Below are 19290 nucleotides of genomic sequence, written 5' to 3'. Positions count from 1 at the left end.
ATTAGGATTGGCCCTTATTGTTTCCTCATCAGACGAGATGCAATAAAGCAAAAGTGATTAAAGCTAATTTCCTCGCATCGCATAACATTTTCGCTTGTAGTAGTGTTGGCAGACAAACTACCGATTAGGTCTCTATAATTTTGTCCAAAAACTACTCATTTAGAGGCCATCATCCCATGACCAACCAGAGTTCACATTTTGAATTACTTTAGGGGCTGGTAAATCTGAAATGGAGCATAGCTTTGCAAACAGTGTGCTGGTGTACTAAAGGAACTATTTGCTTCTAGGTTAACTAAACTCTTAAATATGAGCTGTGAATCTTTTCTTAAGATATTCTGGCAGACTAATTAACATCTGTTCAGTGTGCAGTGCACCTGTTTGTGACCGACGTGCTGTCTGAGGATGATACTCAGCCTAACCAGACTGTAGTTACCCTAACAGTCAGCAGGGGGTGGATATGAGAATCCTGCTTTACCTATGACTTTGGAAGAATACATGTACTCTGAGTCACGGTTTTGGTTTTCAATAGTTCTCGATAATGATAAGGTTATGATATCACAGCTCATTTACAAATGTAGATGCGTATCCTGTGAATGTAGTGCATGCTTATCACCAATACTTGGTTTATCTTATCATTTTTTTTATTTTTATGAACTGCTTGTGATTGATTTCAAGTTCCATAGCAACTAAATGATTAATCATGCATAACTCAGACCCTTAGGATATGAAACTTGTTTTTTTTTTTTTCTTCGGCCTAAAGGGTGGCGGGAGCCAAGCAGCTCAGTGTGGTTCATATTAATGAATCCCTTTATGATAAAAATGAGTGAGCTTTCCTGAGCTATTACATATTAATGTGCCCTCCAGGCTGTGAGAGTGGGAGAAATCCACTGAGCATATTGTCTTTGTAACTTGCTTCTCAGTTCTTGTCTTTACTGTTACACTTGACTTACATCGCCATCACCTAGGGAGTGTGAGAGTTACTTTTGTTTCTTTATTATTCTTACATCGTTTGAGTTTAAGTCCATGCGGACCTAGTGTTTTTTTATCTCTTGTTTGACGTGAAGTTATGTGACCTTCATGAAGAAAAATTTGAGACTGCAAGCACTGAAATGTGGATATTGGGAGATTATGAGTATGAGGAATATATTCTTATATACATTATTCAGTATATACTGTATTCAGTGGTTTTGCAGAAAATAGGCAATTCATTTGTTCAGTTGCTGTAGATCAGTGTGCAAACACAAAATAGGCTTTTCTGATTTTCAGGCTATCTAAAGAAATTAATACTTTGGTAACACTTTATTTTAGGGTCTTTTAACTAGTTGCTTATGAGCATGCATATTACTAGGATATTTGCTGTTTATTAGTACATATTAAGCACATATTAATGCCTTATTCTGCATGACCATATTCTACATTCTTAATCCTACCCAATACCTAAACTAACTATTAATAAGCAATAAATTAGGAGATTATTAAGGGAAAACCCATAGTTATAGTGAATATGTGTTCCCTATACTAAAGTGTTATAAATACTTTTATTCAGCAAGGATGCATTAAATTGATCAAAAGTGACAGTAAACACATCCAGAATATAATGTTACAAACCTCAAAGAATCCTGAAGAAATGTATAACAGTTTTCACATGAATATTAAGCAGCACAACTATTTTCAACATTGACAATCATAAGAAATGTTTCTTGAACATCAAATCAGCATATCAGAATGATTTCTGAAGGATCATGTGACACTGAAGACTGGAGTAATGAAGCTGAAAATTCAGCTTTGATCACAGGAATAAATTGCATTTTAAAATATATGTTTAAATATAAAACAGTTATTCAAAATTGTAATAATATTTCTCAATTACAATTTTTACTGTATTTTTATCAAATAAATGCAGCCTTGGTGAGCATAAGAGACTAAAAACAATAAAACATATTACAAAACCTTACTGACTCCAAACCCCAAACTTTTTCTTTCATCTCACAAGCTAGCAAAAGTCCACCATCTTTTGATATAAGATCATTACATCTGATAAGATCTGATGTACATGTTTTAAAAATAGATATTAAGTTCATTCAGCATCAAAACTTTAAACAAATGGGAAAAAGTGTGTATCTTCAAATATACTTTAAATAAAAATACTTTATATAAATTACATATTTATTATGTTCATGCATACATATAGAATTTTTATTACATATTTGAAAAGTAGACACTAGTTTACATTTATTCGGCATACAAACTTTAGACAGCAGATAACAAATGCTGGACATCCAAACAATCACTTTCACACCACACAAAGTTGATGACTGATAATTGCAGAGAAAGAACTCTGAGATAAATATGTATCATCACTCTAGCTTGTTTGTGATTTGAAGATACGATCAGAATTGCCCCCACACTATCTGCTTGTATTGTCATTTTTTACTGCAATCATAGCTGCACAAGACAAGTCAATTAAAATGACTTGCAGAGAGAAAGAGAGGGTATGATTAGAATATTTTTCTTTTCATCTGTTTCACCTTGTCCCATATCTGATGCTGGTAGAGGGCACTCCACCTACATCTATCAGGTCACCTTCTCCAGATGATCAGGCTCACCAACTGCACCGCAGCATGCTGCCCTCTTTTACCTCAATCTCTATCTTACAAACCACAGGAGGTGATTTCTGAATTGAAAACCCTCAAATGCTCAAAATGCTGTCTTTTGACACAGTAAGAAACAAAAAATAATAGTAGTAATTTAAAGGGGACCTATTATGCCCCTTTTCACAAGATGTAATATAAGTCTCTGGTGTCCCCAGAATGTGTCTGTAAAGTTTCAGCTCAAAATACCCCACAGATCATTTATTAGCTTATTAGATTTGCCCCTATTTGAGTGTGAGCAAAAACACAGCGTTTTTGTGTGTCCCTTTTAAATGAAAATGAGCTGCTGCTCCCGGGCGCTTTCCAGAAGAGGGGCGGAGCTTTAACAGATCAGGCTTCGGTTGCTCAACAACAACAAAGCTGGAGAATCTCACGCAGCCAAAATGAGGATTGTCAGTAACGGTGTTCAGCCTTACATTGTTCAAACCGGAGTCGACACTGATGGAGAGACTCAGGAAGAAGTTACAACTTTTAGACGTTTCTGAATGGTTAGTGGATAAATTTATGTAGTTGCTGTGGAGTTGATTCAACTCATCCACTAGCATGTGCCGTCATGTTCATCTTTTGTGCAAATCCTGTGTTGAATTGATCCTCGTTTGTGAAGCAGTCCGGTGTAAAATGATGGCATGATAACAACACTCTACTACAACAACTCTTCCTCTTCTCTAAAGCAGCTTTGTTGTGTGGTCTTGGGGGCGGGGTTTATGTAAATTTTAGGGTTGTGATGTCACCAACCCAGGAAGAAGCTTGTTGTAGTCCCTACCAGCTGTTTGTTGTATCCTTAAAAAGCGATTTCTTTAAAAGAAAATATCTCCCTTTGCATTGAATTTTTAGTGTTTTAACTTTGCAGATGTTGTTTATGCTCAAACAGCAACATTACACACTAACTAAAGCAAAAAAAAAGTGAAATCATAATCGAGGACCCCTTTAATAATAATTATCATAAAAAATTATCTTGGAGTATCACTTTTCAAGGTATATCACTTGTTAGGCACTTATTTAATATGGTTTGTGATGTCTCACAGTATGGAACAGTGTTCTCTGTCATGTCTGCTTGTGATGGATATCAGTGGCTGTGGGCTGTGTGGTGGGATCTGCAGGACAGAACACAAGCTGGAGGTGGCGGGACAAAGGAGAAATTGAGAGGCAGATGAGGCTAGCTAAAGGCATGCTTTGTGAAAACAGGAGGCGTTGGCTCCCTGAACCCCTAGTGCCCTCACTGCAAACATTAGCATTGGCATCTTAGTGCAGCATCAGATCGTGTGTCCTGTCCTGGCAGACTTGGACAGGCAGAGACAGGAGATAGTGCAGACAGAGACGAGGTCGGGAATGGGGAACTGCTGTGGTCGTGAAGGGGACTTGGGTCATGAGACGGTGCTGGTCAGACACAAGTTTGCATGGCCAAAGACGGACAGGGTCATCTTCGGAATAGACAGGTACATGTCTCTGACATCAGTTTAGAGGATTTGGTGCAGATTGGCATCCCTGTATATCATTTAAAGATATAGTATCTCATTTTGTGTGCACAAAAATATAAAGTAGTTTTATTAACCAACTCTGTTCTTGGAGTATTTACTAGTGTGCTATAGTGAAGTGAACTGGTTGCTGTGCTGCAGACTGCTGATTCTGTCTATTTAAAAAGGAAAACAGGATTGGATCCCATTCAATAAATGTTATTGAGATAGATGACTGGCCACAGGTGCATGCAGATAAGTGAATATTGATAGATGGAGGATCACTTTGTTGATAGATGATAGATCACTTTGTTTTGTTTGGATGTAACAGCTGAATACTGTTTTTGAATGGGATGTCATTTGTGAAAAAATCAGTGGATTGCAAAATGGTTCTCACAATGACAAAATGTCAGTTAATACCAATACCATGATTCTCAAAAATTTGAACAAGTAAATAAAATAATAAAATAAAACAAAACAAAACATATAAAACAGCAGAGCACATACACAGATTATGTGCACAAAAACTTACAGTGATGGGGAAAGTTACTAATCCAATATTGCATTACTCCATAAAAAAGTAAAACATTTTTAAGTAATTGTTACTTATTTACCTGTTATGGAAAGTAATGCGTTACTTAACTTTTGTGTTACTTTTTCTCACCTGGGCTGGTCTTGTTTTTTTTTTGTTTTTTTTAAAAAAAACAAAATAACAAAAGTTCTATTTTTAGCAAATGTAAAGGCCCTTTCACACTAAAAGTGAAATGACTCAGGAGAATAAAGTTTTATTCAACAATAAAAATAAAAAAATTAAACCCAAATTTGATGTTTAACTAAAGTCATTTTTGCTTGGTTGAATTGGATCATTGAAGATCATCAGAGAAGACATTGGTTAATAAAGTGAGATTAAATACATAAATTATATATTATTCAACATTTTAATTATTGCAGGTTTGCTTAAAGGGTTAGTTCACCCAAAAACGAAAATTCTTTCATTTATTACTCACCCTCATGCAGTTCCACACCCGTAAGATATTTGTTAATCTTCAGAACACAAACTAAGATATTTTAGCTGAAATCCGATGACTCAGTGAGGCCTCCATTGGGAGCAATGACACATTTATAGAGAATATTTTTTGGAGCACCAAAGAAACAAAATAACGACTTATTTAGTGATGGCTGATTTCAAAACACTGCTTCAGGAAGCTTCAGATCCTAAATGAATCAGTGTATGACGCTGTCTGTTGTTCAAGAGTGGCTTGACACAAGGAATGTGACAGCTGAAACCCATGTCTTGCATGCGTCTGTGCGTAGTGGTTCTTGAAGCACTGACTCCAGCTGCAGTCCACTCTTTGTGAATCTCCCCCACATTTTTTAATGGGTTTTGTTTCACAATCCTCTCCAGGGTGCGGTTATCCATATTGCTTGTACACTTTTTTTCAACCACATCTTTTCCTTCCCTTCGCCTCTCTATTAATGTGCTTGGACACAGAGATCTGTGAACAGCCAGCCTCTTTTGAAATGACCTTTTGTGTCTTGCCCTCCTTGTGCAAGGTGTCAATGGTTGTCTTTTGGACAACTGTCAAGTCAGCAGTCTTCCCCATGATTGTGTAGCCTACAGAACTAGACTGAGAGACCATTTCATGGCCTTTGCAGGTGTTAATTAGCTGATTAGAGTGTGGCACCAGGTGTCTTCAATATCGAACCTTTTCACAATATTCAAATTTTCTGAGATTCTGAATTTGGGATTTTCCTTAGTTGTCAGTTATAATAATCAAAATTAAAAGAAATAAACATTTGAAATATATCAGTCTGTGTGTAATGAATGAATATAATATACAAGTTTCACTTTTTGAATGGAATTAGTGAAATAAATCAACTTTTTGATGATATACTAATTATATGACCAGCACCTGTACTTTACTAGTTACTTGAAAAAAGTAATCTGGTTGCGTAACTCATGTTACTTCTAATTCGTTACCCTCAACATAACGTTTCAGGTATTTAGCAAGTAAAAATGGTAACACTAGTATAGGGTACACATATTCGCTATTAACTATGACTTTTCCCTCAATAAACTAATTTATTTCTTATTAATAGTTAGTAAGGTAGTTAAGGTTAGGTATGTGGTACGATTAAGGGATGTAGAATAAGGTCAATAAGAATAAGGCATTAATATGTGCTAATTAACAAGTAGTAATAACCAGTCAATATTCTAGTAATATGCATGCTAATAAGCAACTAGTTAAAAGACCCTAAAATAGTGTTACTGTAAAAATAATGAGGGTTTCTCTGAGCTCTAGGCATTATATTATACCAATGAAGAACTACAGTCAACAGAAACTGCAACAGTTGCAGAAATGCAAACAAATTAATTTGCAATTCGTCTTTGATAATTAATTGCAATTCATCTTTCATAACTAATGCCCAAGATCTTGGAAAATGTTATGACTTGTTTGCATATCTCTTGGAGCCTTATCTAACTTTTTTTTTGTTTTTTTTTTAATTAAATTCTATGCAGCATTGATGCTTTAAAAAGTCTGCCATTCTTGTTTACTGATCATCTTCAAGCCCTCATTTTCATCTGAGATACTACTTTAAGTCTTTAATGAGGACAGAAAGAGACTGGCTGGTGCTTGATGTTTGCAGTGATGTGACGCCTCACATGATTCCAGCGAGAAGTTGTCATGTTTAGGTGCAGCTGTTTTGGATTTTCTTCACCTTTGCTTTGATAAAGCAGGGCTATGCAAAGACAGAAACACTGCACATTATTATGACTGTGGGATGTGTCATCAGTGCATAGCGAGATTTTGTATGAAGACCAAACTATTGGAAGAATATTCAACCTAAAATTGTCTCTGTTCTCTCTGCATCTTGAATTATTCATAATGATAGCTGTTTGAAGTCTCTTTGATAGCACCAGGCTGTTTCATTGTTTCTGAATCATTAAATCCTGCCTTAGTGGGTAGCACTGTTGCACTGATCTATATAATAGGGCAAAGTATTAAAAACTACAGCTAAATAGTGTATTTAAAACCTCACATTATTAAAAAAAAAGCAGGTGGTGCCAGGAGTTTCAGGTATCCATATTTATGCGTTATATTTTCTATTAGTTGTAATGTCAAAAACAGGGTCACTTGATAAGCAAATTATTTTCCTTCAAAAGTAGCATTCAGGTCTGACTAATAAATATTGATGTTACATATTTGTAGACCCAGCCATGGGTTGAAACATACCCAGCATTTTTTAGAGAACAGGTTTTGCTTATGGGTCTCAATGTCTATTCAAGGCAGTTGTAAGACACGTTGTAAAGCAGAGGTGTACAATCCTGCTCCTGGTTTAACCCCAGTTAAACACACATGAACCAGCTATAATCAAGGTCTTACTATGCATACTAGAAACCTCCAGGCTGGTGTGTTGAGGCAAGTTGAGGCAAAACTCTGAAGGACAGTGGCCCTCCAAGACAATTCTAGCAGTTTCCACCATAGACAAAAAACTTTGAAAACATGTAAATTAAAGGTGTGGTTCATTGCGATTTCACTTTTTTAGCTTTAGTTAGTGTGTATTGTTGCTGCTTGAGAATAAACAGTATCTGCATAGTTACGACGCTCAAAGTTCAGTGCAAACGGAGATATTGTCTTTTAAAGAATTCTCTGTTTAAGGACTACAACAGACAGCTGGTAGGGACTACAACAAGCTTCTTCCTGGGTTAGTGACATCACTAACCCTATAATTTACATAAACCCCGCCCCGAGAACACACAACAAAGTGGGTGAGAAAATGTTATTGCAATACAGTATGTAACACAGATGCAATAGTATGTCATAAAAGCAAGATGACAAAACGACAAGATCTTACCATAATTAAACTAAACTATACCTGTTCTATCATCATGCAGCATATTCTCTGGCTCTGTAGGCATCTTTCAACAGTTCCCACATGAGCGATTTATAGATTATCATAACAGATTATATGCTAATCAATGACTTTGAGATAGTTAACTCCACATCAGCTACATAAATTCATCAACTAACCGTTCAGAAACGTCTTGTTGCATTCAAAATGTTGTCACTTCTTCTTGAGTCTCTCCATCATTGTCCGCCTCCGGTTTGAACATAAAAGGCTGAGCAGTTTGACATTTTTAGTTAGGTAACATTAATCGGAGCTGCTAAATGCTAACACAAGCTCCAGAAATTCGTGTTAGCATTCTGAATGCATCTTATAAAAGTGGCAATTTATGACCTCTTCAAAGGGTTTTCTACGTTTATGTAATTGCCGCTCTGAAAACATCACTTATAACTAAAGTCACTTCCAATAAATTATTAAAATGTTAAATAATATTAAATAATATTAAATAATAAAAATTATTAAATAATAAAGTATTTAAGGGTTGTTTACTCAATTACCATGATATGACCAATTTAAGTGTGTTAGACATGGTCTGTCTTTTATTTGTACTGTAAAATATACATAACTATGCCTATTTTAGCAGGATTCAGTTTGAATCCGATGCCTGGTGATTTCTTGCCAAAATGTGGCCTGAAGAAATTTGGCCTGTTTACATCATATAAAGATGTAAGAAATCTTCCCCACAGACACCCTTCACAGTTTGACAGTTCACATTATCCCAATTTCAGCTTTTCTATGAAGTACAAAGCCTGTGAAATGAAGATTTGTCTGGTCTGTGAAAACTTTGATTTAGTGCATCCATATTTAGTTTAAAATGGAACCTTTGATGTTTTGACTGGACCCTCCATTACACTGAAATGTCATGTCTTTTATTAAGGTCAGTGTCTGTTTGTTAAAGGAGGTAATGGAGGTTAATAGAGCTTTCATGAAAGAAGCTGATTGACTGGTTCATGGCCTTTTTCATAGCTGTTACGAAAAACTTTGACTCAGTTGCGCACACACACACACACACACACACACACACACACACACACACACACACACACACACACACACACACACACACACACACACACACACACACACCTGATACTGGATTCTGAATGCACTGAAGAAAATATTCATTCCAACATGTTAGTATTGGGTCGTTCTGTCTCATGCATGTATGCAAGACTGTCAGTGAGTGCAAGTCTTGAGCATCACACTGGGTTTAACATGAGAATCATGAGGTTCTTTCAGAGAAGTAGCTTATATTTGCCTTTTATTTGATTCTGAAACGGGAGTCTTACTCTGTCTCGATATTTTTAAAGATTTGTATTAACAGAGAAGAAGCAGATTTACATTTGGAGATCAAACCTAGTCATAATAATTCAGTCATTGAGTATAATTGTGAAAATGATAATCTTGTTTTAATGCAGTTTTCAAGACCTGTTTAATTTAATCACATTTCATCTCAGTTGTAAGCAGATTTCAAATTGATATTGATATTGCTGTCTAATATTTCTGTCTTGTACCGTTCATGAGCCCTGCAGGCGATGTTGTAGTACAATGTATTAATAGTAAGGTCTACGAGTCTGCTGAGATCTGGAATAAAATATCTGGTTCATAGATGCTCTTGAGACGGCAGTAGTAACGATACACCATACTTTTTTTTTTACTGAAATATAGATGTTTAGATGCTGTGTTGATTTTGAAAAGCTACTGTACTACTGTTCAAAAGTTTGGTGTCAGTAACTTTTTTTGAAGAATTTTATAATTTTATTCAGCAATGACCCATTCAATTAATCAAAAGTGATTTATTTGTAACAACGTTGACGTCTTACTATTTCAAATAAATGCTGTTCTTTTGAACTTTCTATTCATCAAAGAATACTGAAAATATGAAGCAGCACAACTGTTTTCAACATTGATAATAATCATAAATATTTCTTGAGCAGCAAATCGGCATATTATAATGATTTCTGAAGGATCATGTGACACTGAAGACTGGAGTAATGATGCTGAAAATTCAGATTTAATCACAGAAATATATTACTTTTTAAAATGTATTAAAACAGCATGCAGTTATTTTTATAGTTTTTTTTTTTTATTGTAGTAATATTTTAAAAATACATTTAAAAAAAAAATTGTTTCAACGTCAATCTGTTGGATGGTAGTATATGCCATTTTGCAAATTGATCTTACTGTAGGGATGTTTAGATGTTTTAGTTTTACTAAAAAAAATAAAAAAAAAAAAAAAAATAAATTGAATTCTCTCAATTAAATATCTCATGCCTTGGTCTAAACGAGTCGGTAGTGTATGTTTGCAGCTTCCTGTGGTATTGGTTTTTATTAAAGAGTTAGTTGACCCAAAAATGAAAATTCTGTCATTTATTACTCACCCTCATGTTGTTCCACACCTGTAAGACCTTCGTTCATCTTCGGAACACAAATTAAGATATTTTTGAAAAAATCCATTGGCTCAGTGAGGCCTCCATTTCAGATGCCCAGAAAGCTACTAAAAATATATTTAAAACAGTTCATGTGACTACAGTGGTTTAAGCTTAATGCTATGAAGCAAGGAGAATACTTTTTGTGCACCAAAAGAAAAACAAAATAACTTTTCAACAAAATCTAATGTTTCATTTAGCTTCGAAGCTTTACGAATCTTTTGTTTCGAATCAGTGGTTCGGAGCACGTATCAAACTGCCAAAGTCACGCCCCGCAGTGGTGAACCATTGAAATTTCAAAACACTTATGACGTAACGAAGCCTCGTTTAATGAAATCATGTGACTTTGGCAGTTTGATACACACTCCGAACCACTGATTCGAAATGAAAGATTTGTAAAGCTTCTAGATATTGTTAAATAAAGTCGTTATTTTTTTTATTTTTTTTTGGTGCACAAAACGTTATTTTGTAACATTAAAGGAACACTCCACTTTTTTTTGAAAATAGGCTCATTTTTCAACTCCCCTAGAGTTAAACAGTTGAGTTTTACCGTTTTTGAATCCGTTCAGCCGATCTCCGGTTCTGGCGGTACCACTTTTAGCATAGCTTAGCATAGTTCATTGAATCTGATTAGACCGTTAGCATCGCGCTTAAAAATGACCAAAGAGTTTTGATATTTTTCCCATTTAAAACTTGACTCTTCTGTAGTTACATCGTGTACTAAGACCGGCAGAAAATGAAAAGTTGTGATTTTCTAGGCTGATATGGCTAGGAACTATACTCTCATTCCGGCGTAATAATCAAGGAACTTTGCTGCCGTATCATGGCTGCAGCAGTGCAATGATATTACACAGCGTCTCTCACAAACGTCTCCATGGTTGCAAGGCACGTTCCCTGTGCAAGCAGGGGCTCACGGGCGCTGCGTAATATCATTGCACTGCTGCAGCCATGGAACGGCAGCAGAGTTCCTTAATTATTACGCCGGAATGAGAGTATAGTTCCTAGCCATATCAGCCTAGAAAATCACAACTTTTTATTTTCTGCCGGTCTCAGTACACGATGTAACTACAGAAGAGTCAAGTTTTAAATAGGAAAAATATCAAAACTCTTTGGTCATTTTTAAGCGCGATGCTAACGGTCTAATCAGATTCAATGAACTATGCTAAGCTATGCTAAAAGTGGTACCGCCAGAACCGGAGATCGGCTGAAAGGATTTGAAAACGGTAAAACTCAACTGTTTAACTCTAGGGGAGTTGAAAAATGAGCCTATTTTCAAAAAAAGTGGAGTGTTCCTTTAAGGTTGAACCACTGCAGTCACATGAACTGTTTTTAATAGCTTTCTGGACATCTGAAAGTGTTAATTGTCTTGCTCTCAATGCAGGCCTCACTGAGCCATCGGATTTTAACAAAAATATCTTAATTTATGTTCTGAAGATGAACGAAGGTCTTACGGGTGTGGAGCAACATGAGGGTGAGTAATTAATGACATCATTTTCATTTTAGGTGAACTAACCCTTTAATTTTTCTTTACATTTTGAGTCAAATGTCAAAATACACAAACGCTTATTGTCTCTAGCAGTAGGTCTCTTGAATTAGGATATTTGTTGTGAATTATTGAGGCATATTACTTTGCTTTTAATAATCTCTTGCAAGTCTGAACTTGTTCAGTGTACCAGAATAGTCTACTCAAGGTCATAACTCAGTGCGCTTGGGTTTCTATGTTGACACACACAGAAAGAGGCTGGTGGTAAGATTTATAGGGCAAATCCTTACACATCAGGGAAGATGTCTTCTTGACTTTGACTGTATGTGCTTCAGACTGCTGTGTGCTGCCGATAAGCTGTATGTACGTCACTAATCACACACTTCCCTTTAGCTGATAACATTGACCAGACCACACATTCAAATCTTATGACCGCACACATTAACATGGGCACAGCTCAAGGAGAATCTGTGACACTGTGGTGTGATTGGTGCAGGTTCAGTCGTGATCAAATTAGGATATGATGATGCATCGTGATATATTGAATCGTGGAGCATTACATGGTATCACGAGGTAGTTGCCGATGTCCAGCTCTGGTCAGTAGTGATGGAAGACGTGTAATTGTGCCAGTCACTGGCTAGCCAGCTTAACCTCTGTGGCTTATTTAACGTAGCTCATTACTCTAACTCTTACTCACTGATTTAAATAAAGCTTTGACAACCCTTCAATGCCCCAAGGAGGGATTTCCATGTAACTGCACATGGAGAAGAGGACGGTCTCTTTAAAGAAGCATATTTCAAATGCACATCTGCTTTGCTGTTGATCTGATTCATTTCTAATACTGATTTTGATGGACAAAATCAAGTCCTGCCCAACTTTTTTTTCTTGTTCGACAAGCCGTTCACTCGAATATACATCACAATAGGGAAGAAAAGACTATTGCAACTTCCGTTTCATGCGACTTTAAAATAAAAATTCTGCCATTATTTACCCTGATAATGCATGTTTTTTTTTTTATTTTGTGTTGAAGAATGTCAAGACTGTGTGCTCCTTTTCATAGTATCCATAATTCTCCAGGGTTTAAGTGGAATAAATGATTAGAGAAGTCCTGAAATCTGTCATTTTCACCGGAAGTAATGACATTAAAAAATAAATATACACCAATCAGGCATAACATTATGAGCACTGACAGGTGAAGTGAATAACACTGATTATCTGTTCATCACAACACCTGTTAGTGGGTGGGATAGATTAGGCAGCAAGTGAACATTTTGTCCTCAAAGTTGATGTGTTAGAAGCAGGAAAAATGGGAAAGCATAAGGATTTGCGCGAGTTTGACAAGGACCAAATTGTGATGGCTAGACGACTGGGTCAGAGCATCTCCAAAACTGCAGCTCTTGTGGGGTGTTCCCGTCTGCAATGGTCAGGATTTATCAAAAGTGCTCCAAGCAAGGAACAGTGGTGAACAGGCAAGTCGACGACAAGGTCATGGGCGGCCAAGACTCACTGAATGCTGGCCCGTGTGGTCCAATAGACGAGCTACTGTAGCTCAAATTGCTCAAGAAGTTAATGCTGGTTCTGATAGAAAGGTGTCAGAATACACGTGTATGGAGCTGCATAGCTGCAGAGCAGTCAGGGTGCCCATGCTGACCCCTGTCCACCGCCAAAAGAGCCAACAGTGGGCATGTGAGCATCAGGACCTGGTCTGATGAATCTTGTTTTCTTTTCTCAGGATGCACTATGGGAATGAGGCAAGCCGGTGGAGGCAGTGTGATGCTTTGACAAAGCAGGAAAGAATATGTGTGAATACGAGTTATTTTAATGCTTCTTTGTGCTGACACTAACTAAAAACAAAGCATATCTGAGAGGAAAAAGACTATGAAATATGCACTCCTATTTTAATCTCTGCTTTGTGGAGCCAAAGTTTTAGCTTTCATATAATTCACTTAAATTCATATTCAGCCCCAGTGAAGGCCTAAATGAGATCATTTTCTGCTGCCAGCATGGAGCTCATGAAGATTGAAACCGATTACAATGCCTCTCACAATTTACAAAAAACTCTGATTATATAATGGTAAATATTACAATATCATAGCACAACAACAGTGATCAGCAATAATTATAAACCTAATACTCACAATAAAAATAATAAGGTCATAGATCATGACACAGTCTCGGAGGTAAGAAGTGGGTTATCCTTCATCTGAAATGCGAGGCAAATGTTGCACTCTTAAAAATTGCTGGGTTAAAAACAACCCAAGTTGGGTTAAATATGGACAAACCCAGTGATTGGGTTGTTTTGACCCAGCGTTTGGGTTAAATGTTTGACCTAACCTGCTGGGTAGTTTTATTTAACTCAACTATTGTTTTAAAATTATTATATGTCTGGCTTAAAATGAACCCAAAATATATGTTGGATATTAAAAATCAGACACATAATTACTAGAGGCAACAATAATAATCAAAAGATGAACATTTATTAATAAGCAATTTAATTTATTATTTAATTATTATTGATTAAACATATTAATAAATGTTATTTTCCAACCTATTTTGGGTTCATTTTAAGTGATCAATAAAGTAATTTTTAAACATTAGTTGAGTTAAATAAATCTACCCAGCAGGTTGGGTTTCAGATTCAACCCAATCGCTGGGTTTGTCCATTTTTAACCCAACTTGGGTTGTTTTTAACCCAGCATTTTTAGAGTGTGGATCACAATAAAATCCCTTCACTCAATTGGGATGTTCTATGTTATTCTGGACGGCAAGGGCAGTGACTGTAACATTGAGTGTATTTTGCAGTATTAAATGCGTATTTATACCGATTTCATCAGGTAAATGAAAATTCTTCATAACGAACATAAAGAATGCCGTAGTTTCCGTTTAAAAAACGCTTTGAAACGTTTTTTCGGGGCTGAACGCAGCCCAGAAGTCTGTTTCACCGGAAAATCGAGTTATGACATTTTGATTAAAAATTACAATGCATGTTTGCATTGAAAAAGAAAGGAATGTGGCAGCAATTTTCACTTTCACACCCAGCCTGTGACTTTTCTTTTCTCTGAGTAGAGCTCAAGAGCACCTGTATCATTTCTTTATTTGTTGATCAATTACATTTCCAGATCATTCTCTCTCTCTTTCATTAGGATATATTCCCATCCTGTGCTCAGTCTGTCTCTCCCTCCAACAACACTGCACATCCTGCCTGTGACAGAGACAGGCAGAGATTCAAAAAGAGTAGGTTCGCTCTTTTCACCCCTCCCTTCCTCTTTCCCTCCTCCCCGTGAGTGTGTGCAGCGGTACGTCAGAGCAGAAGACTGGTGTATATGTGTGTGTATGCGTGTGTGTGTGTGTGTAGCTGGTGAGGAAACGTCGGAGATAGGAGACTCCACACAGACAGCAAAAGCACGATGCTTACGCCTTTGCCTGCTTCAACAGCGAAACGTGTTGGTTTTACCTATTCTGTGTTTTGACGGCCATGGAGCTCTGAAACCTCTCTGCTGCTGTCTTCTAAGAGATGGATGAGATTTAGATCCTGGAACTATTGCATTGGGGCTCTTCTCGGGACTCTTTCCTTTTAATCAGACTGATTCTTGCATTGTTTCATGAAGCCTGCATTTACTTTGCTATTAAAATGAAAGCAACAGAACTGGGCTTTCTGTAAGTGTCAGACATCCAGTCATTCGTTTGGAAGTTTGGAAGCTGTTTGGATTAAACATGTGGAGCCAGTCAGGATATTCCAACCACTACCAACCTCATCCCGCTCACCCCTTTTACCATGCACCCTACAGGTGGGTTGGCCTTCCAATTTTATTCTAGATCACATTGAATGTTAATGATGAAGTATTTGAATTGGACTTTGGCGACACTGTCACATTCATTTTCCTCTTCCTGTAATGGGGAGTGTCCACAGAATGCTGCCGAGGGGTCATTTCAGGATGGATCTGCCTGGCAGTTGATGCTGAAACCGTTTGGCAGGTTTTAGTTGGATAAAACTAGATTAAATCTAAATCACGTGTGCCTGTGGCAAGGATTACACTGCGGTGAGAATGAATGAGAACTGCTTTATTTATGTCAAGACATTGGAATTCCAACAGGTCCTGTTGAACTGGCAAGTTGAGTGAGTTCTGTGGAGTGAAGTGAAGACGTGATGCACAAAAACATGTCATAAATACTTCACTCTCTGTGAAGGTGTATAGTGTGCCCCACAGTCTGACGCCATGCCTCCAAATTTCATTGTCCTCCTGACTGAAGGTTTTGTATTTCTTGAATACCGGCTGCAACATTCCAATCTTGAAGCCAAATACTTCTGCAAGTGTGTTTACTTTTCTTATAACTCTTTCCTGATTGCTCAAAAAGGACAGCGATTGGCTCTTGGCTTTTGGCTCAGATGCATTTCTCATGATTCAGTGGAAATACTACTGTTGGTTTAGAGTTTATTTATATTTCAGTGTACTTTCAGAGGCACAGCAGGGGTTGCTTTCCTACACTTCACTTTGTTTTCAGCTGCATCAAGATAATTAGGCCAAACCCATTATTGTGAGTTGCTTTTTTAATAACTTCTATCAGCATAATGCGTTTACTGTTCCATTCCCCTAGCTAGACTGATAAAGTAAGTGTAACTACATTTGTCTCCACTCCAGTAAAGAAGTCCTACTTCTCTAGCATTTGTTTAGCTTTGTTTTTGATTCACCTGATAATGCTTTGCTGGAAGTGTTGCTTGGCTGATGTTGAGTAACAATTCATCCACTCTTCATAGGACTACAAGTTTGATGTTTGAGCTAACGTTTTTGTTTCAATAAGGCAGTGGATTCCAAACTTTTTCTTCCGGACCCCCCTTTTATAGAGAAAAGTATTATCAAGACACCACATGCACCCACATAAAGACACTCTCAGACATGACCTTGCTTGCAAAATCCTATAGGATTTATTTGAAACATTGTAATTAAAGCATTAGTTCACTTCAGAATTAAAATTTTGTGATAAACATCTTGGATGACATGGGGGTGAGTAAATTATGTCTTTCTTTCTTCAGTCGAAAAAGAAATTATGGTTTTTGAGGAAAACATTTCAGGATTTTTCTCCATATAGTAGACTTCACTGGGGTTCAACGGGTTGAAGGTCCAAGTTGCAGTTTCAGTGCAGCTTCAAAGGGCTCTACAGACGAGGAATAAGTGTCTTATCTAGCAAAACAATTGGTCATTTTCTTAAAAAAAATAATAAAAATTATATACTTTTTTACCACAAATGCTCATCTCAATATGCCATGCATTCCGTAATCACGTTGGAAAGGTCACACATGATGTAGGCGGAAGTACCAAGCAAGTGTTTACAAAGCAAACTTGCATTTTTATCTTTGTTTTAAGAAAATGACCAATCGTTTCAGTTGATAAGACCCTTATTCCTCATCTGGGATCGTGTAGAGCTCTTTGAAGCTGCACTGAAACATTTGTACCTTCAACCCGTTGAACCCCAGTGAAGTCCACTCTGGAATGTTTTCCTCAAAAACTTTAATTTCTTTTCGACTGAAGAAAGAAAGACATAAACGTCTTGGATGACATGGGGAGAGTAAATTATTAGGAAATTTTCATTCTGAAATGAATTAATCCTTTAATACAGTACTGCAACTTCTCAACTTCAACATGCTTCTCTTGTGTTTGTGATGTGAATTCTTGAAGTTGCATCTTAACTTGTTCGGCTTCATACTATCAGAATATTTTGAGGCACACAACACGCTGTGGTCTCTCTTCATTACCCACCATCCGAGGCCGAGATATGCCTCATCATATTTTCTTGTCTTGAGGCTGTCTAGACTGGATGCGACAAAACAAACATTGCAAATCCACTTGACCTTTGTGTCAAAAGTTGGAGTATGACAGAAATAGAACAGGGCATCAGTTTACTGTCGCAAATTTCTCGTGCCGCTCCGCATCCAGTGTAGACAGCATCGCTGATTATCATGGTTTCTATTTGCAATACTCAATTCTGATTCTTCAATCGCACCATCTAGCAGTCTGGTATTCCATGACAACAACCACTACAACTGATAACCGATTGCTCAAACGGGTATTGCAAGTCATCTTGAGGTAATAAAATATGTAAAATTAACATTTTGTGTTTGGCAAGTAGCCACATAATAATAAGTGGGATAATTTCACAGTGGGGGTCTTGTATCACCCTGAAGAGGTTTATTTTGCATAACAATCTGCTGACTGTACACTATCCCTTATCCCTTTAAAACTCTGCCTCCAGTTTGGGAACCACTGCATTAAGGATTGTGTTATCCAAAGAGTAATCCGTTGAATTTTTTTCTGTTTGATTTTTCTAGATGGCTTGGTAAAGGTGACCAGTTGAGTGATTGTACGTAAAAAATTCTAATGCATCCATGCAATTAAAAACTCCTATAAATTGTAGCTATTTTGAAATTGCAGAGATAAACTAAAATAGAACCCCTGCCTATAAAACTGTCAGTGAGTTGGGAGAGCTACCACTTTTTGGTGTATCACCTCCTACATCTCATCTCATCTCATCTTTAACAATAGAATAATAGTTGGCTACGCCTAGTCATTATAGTATTTGGTTTGCATTATGTTTATATCTTCATAAAATCAATATCGTAATGATCTGCTCTGTTAAGTTGCACATTTATAGACATTTCAGATTACATTTCAGATTGTTAGGCTCCAGCATCCCTCGATAAGGGGCTTGGAGAATGGATGGATGGATGCATTATTCTGCTCCTACATAAAAGGCCTGGGGATAAAGTTTTCATTGCATGGGTTACCATTTAGAATCAGTCAATCTGTTAAAGGGATAGTTCACCATTTACTTGTCGTCATTTACTCACCATCAAGTTGTTCAAACCTGTATGCATTTCTTTTTTCTGTTGAACACAAAAGAAGATATTTGAAAAAGCCCCATTGAAAAAAAATACTATGGAAGTCAATGGGGTCCATTAATTGTTTGGTTACCAACATTCTTCAAAATATCTTCTATTGTGTTCAGTAGAACATAGAAACTCATACAGGTTTGGAACAACTTGAGGAGGAGTAAATGATTACAGAGTTTTCATGTTTGGGTGAACTGTCCATTTAAGTGTACTAAATTGCTCTTTGATTTTCATCATGCAGTACTCAACCCTCTTCTTTATGCAGTGTAATATCAGAGCTGATAATAAATGCAGCTCTTCATGAAAAGATCCGGGCTCTGAGACAAAACTTACAGCAGTGTCTTTGGTGTGATTATCTGTGCCATTTACAAAAAAGCACCATCTGCTTCACTAGCCTTGGCACGAACCAATCGCATTCCAGCATGAGTCCCAGAGAGGCCACGCTGAGACCCCAAAAGAGGGCTAAAAAAAATCCCAC

At 36.9% G+C, this 19290-nt stretch overlaps 1 protein-coding gene across 7 annotated transcripts in view; it reads left to right on the top strand.

The window, feature by feature from the left end:
• plekha7a (pleckstrin homology domain containing, family A member 7a) overlaps positions 1-19290 on the top strand; it is a 107082-nt gene that overhangs the window by 6550 nt on the left and 81242 nt on the right. The window contains exon 1 of one of the 7 annotated variants that reach the window (XM_067390554.1): positions 15309-15714. The exons of the other annotated variants lie outside the window; for them this stretch is intronic. Coding sequence (XP_067246655.1) covers positions 15641-15714 — 74 coding nt within the window. The 5' untranslated portion in view covers positions 15309-15640. Of the gene's footprint in view, positions 1-15308; positions 15715-19290 lie in introns of those variants that run through there. 7 annotated transcript variants of the gene reach the window in all.

The sequence above is a fragment of the Chanodichthys erythropterus genome, chromosome 7 (assembly GCF_024489055.1).
Source record: "Chanodichthys erythropterus isolate Z2021 chromosome 7, ASM2448905v1, whole genome shotgun sequence".
Classification (NCBI taxonomy): domain Eukaryota; kingdom Metazoa; phylum Chordata; class Actinopteri; order Cypriniformes; family Xenocyprididae; genus Chanodichthys; species Chanodichthys erythropterus.
The sequence above is the reverse complement of the archived record's forward strand: the minus strand, read 5'-3'. Positions and strand labels throughout refer to the sequence as shown.